The 2,593-nt window shown below is 43.9% G+C and overlaps 1 protein-coding gene across 1 annotated transcript; it reads left to right on the top strand.

The window, feature by feature from the left end:
* Positions 1 to 254: 254 nt before the first annotated feature.
* On the top strand, positions 255 to 1,130 carry LOC121252116. Its single transcript, XM_041151598.1, has one exon. The coding sequence runs from the start codon at positions 255 to 257 to the stop codon at positions 1,128 to 1,130; it is 876 nt and encodes a 291-aa protein (XP_041007532.1).
* The last annotated feature ends 1,463 nt before the right edge of the window (positions 1,131 to 2,593 follow it).

Here is a 2,593-nt window from a genome sequence, read left to right as displayed (position 1 = left end):
AGCAGAATACTATAGACGCCAACAGCCAACAGTTACGCCTCCCTTTTCCTCGTTTATTTAATCTTTCAGCTGTTTCTCTTCTAACATCATTAATTACGCACAACCACCCACCTCCCCATATATATATAATTTCCTTTCGTTTCCCAAACAGATTTACATTGAAGAATAAGAAGAACATCAAGAAAGAATCATCATCATCATCGTCGTCTAGGAGACAAAGTCACAAAGCGGTGTAAAAGACGAAACTACTCCAAATGCAAGAAGAAAATTCTGAACTTTCGGTCTGTCCCAGCTTCAGTAGCTACTCTTCTGATGGACTCACAGACATAGCTGCTCAAGTAACTCGCGAGTTTGGTGGTGGAGGGGACAGGCGACGACAAGTTGGTGATGATTTTCGGGGTGAAGAACTCGGGGAGTTGGACAACGAGGACGATTTCGAATTCGTTTCGGTTTCTAAGGCCGACGATGTGTTCGTCCTTGACGGCCAGTTCGGTCCGGTATTCCCGATATTCAATCGCGACCTTCTAGTACCGGAGAAAATTCAACTGCAAACCAACTTCGCCCACGACCCGAAGGAGGAAGAGGGTCACGACGCACTGTCTCTTCGGGTTCCGTTGAAGAAGCTGTTCGTCGAGGAAAGCGATCCCAGCCCCAGATTTTCGACATCGTCGGAGGAAGATGTGGAGGCTGAGCTTAATGGGGTTCCTCCGGGAACTTACTGTATTTGGACCCCGAATAATAATAATAGCAACAACAATTCTGCCAAAGCCTCACCCAGCAATATTAAATGCAAGAAAAGCAGTTCCACAGGGACTGGATCATCTTCTGCATCAAAACGCTGGAGGTTACTGAGCTTGCTTCGCAGGTGCAACAGCGAAGGCAAGGACACGTTGGTATTCTTGACGCCGAAGAAGGAAGAGATCATCAAAGCCGAGAAGACGGATTCGAAGGAAAAGAAGGTGAAGAAGGCGGCGAAGGAAACGATGTCGTCGGCGCACGAGGTGTTTTACGTGAGGAACAGGGCGATGAAAGAGGGGGACAAGAGGCGGACATACCTGCCGTACAGGCAAGACTTGGTCGGGTTCTGGACTAGCATGGGGACTTTGGGCAGGAGCTTGCCTCCTTTCTGAGGTTTTCCGGATCGATCCTCTGGATCGAGTTTTGAATCTTGATTGACCCCCCCTTTTTTTTTTTTTGGGAGGGTTTAAATATATCATAAGGTTACTAATTTAGATACATGGTTTTTACAATTAATTTTATATTGAGAGGTTCATGAGCAGGTAATCTATGAAATATGATTGCTTGCTTGCCCGGCGGGCCAGGGAGAGAGAGAGAGAGAGAGAGAGAGAACCATGGAATTAATGGGCTTGATCGGGTTTTTACATGATTTATGTAAATTATTACTTCATTTGTCAACAAGTTTTCACGATATATTTTCGTGTACAATGTGAACTTTACGTACGTGCACGTGGATTTTCTATATATTTATGTAATTTTTTTTCCCTTAGCTATAAGTACATGTGGATATGAATAATATTCCCTTTTTTTAGGGGATAATAAGTTTACATGAATACACGCATAAGATAGTATATGTATGCATGCATATATGTGAGCAAATATTCAACAATATTTAATTCATAACATGGAACTTGGATCGAAAGTTAAAGCAAATGCATGGTGGGCGTGCGCTAGCTATATAGCTGCTTGTGGGTTCGGCCTGATTATAAGGAGGGTACTGCGCGTTAATTAATTTGGAAGAATCTGGTAGAATGGGTGTCAAACGTACATTAATCCCAGGAATGGTCCCCTTTTCTAGTCATGCAGTCTATTCTAGTGGAACAACAAAATTAAGGAAAATGTCATACACTAGTTTTACAGCAGCTATTTAATTATATACGTACATATGGGCAACTTGATCAGTACTACTGTATTGGTGGGTCCTTTTGGACTCACACCTTTTGATCCTCAAAACCAGATAATTAAACACTAGAAACCGGTGAATCATGCACGGCACATGATCTTCTTTCGTTGCTATTATATGCATGCGACGCTCTAGAATGCCGAGCAAGGCATGCACACGCGGAAATCCATGCCAGTACGATCCCCCAAGAGCAATGGTACTCATAGTGGGAGGGGTATATTTCCCCCCACCCATCCTAATTGTGCCTGGCCCCAACGTTGGGGCTCGTTTCAACTCAGATCTCACCCTTTTGAGACTTCAAAGTTATTAAAAGGGTCCAGTCCTCAAGATTGCATAAGAGAAAAGAGGATACATAGCGTGAGAAACCAGATAAAGGAGAACAGATAGGACACGCTATCTTTGATGTCTCCTGTTGCACCTAACATTAAGGGACTTACATCAGCAGGTAAACAGAAGACACAGACGACCCTCCATTCTCTAATGGAGAGGATCAGAAGTGACCGCATCGTTCGCTCACTACTGAGACATGCCCTGGAAGCCACGCCGCATTAAAATTGTCGTATTAGGAGCCACACCGCATTAAAAGCTTCGCTTCAGGACACCACATCGCATTAAATGCCCATGCAGGTAGGACAGATTAATCTTACCATTGGGAACATAATGTTCTCTCAT

Source organism: Juglans microcarpa x Juglans regia, chromosome 2S (genome assembly GCF_004785595.1).
Source record: "Juglans microcarpa x Juglans regia isolate MS1-56 chromosome 2S, Jm3101_v1.0, whole genome shotgun sequence".
NCBI lineage: Eukaryota > Viridiplantae > Streptophyta > Magnoliopsida > Fagales > Juglandaceae > Juglans > Juglans microcarpa x Juglans regia.
The sequence above is the reverse complement of the archived record's forward strand: the minus strand, read 5'-3'. Positions and strand labels throughout refer to the sequence as shown.

Excerpts from the sequence above, each read along its gene's own strand:
- LOC121252116 (XM_041151598.1), top strand. The coding sequence starts at position 255 with ATGCAAGAAGAAAATTCTGAACTTTCGGTCTGTCCCAGCTTCAGTAGC.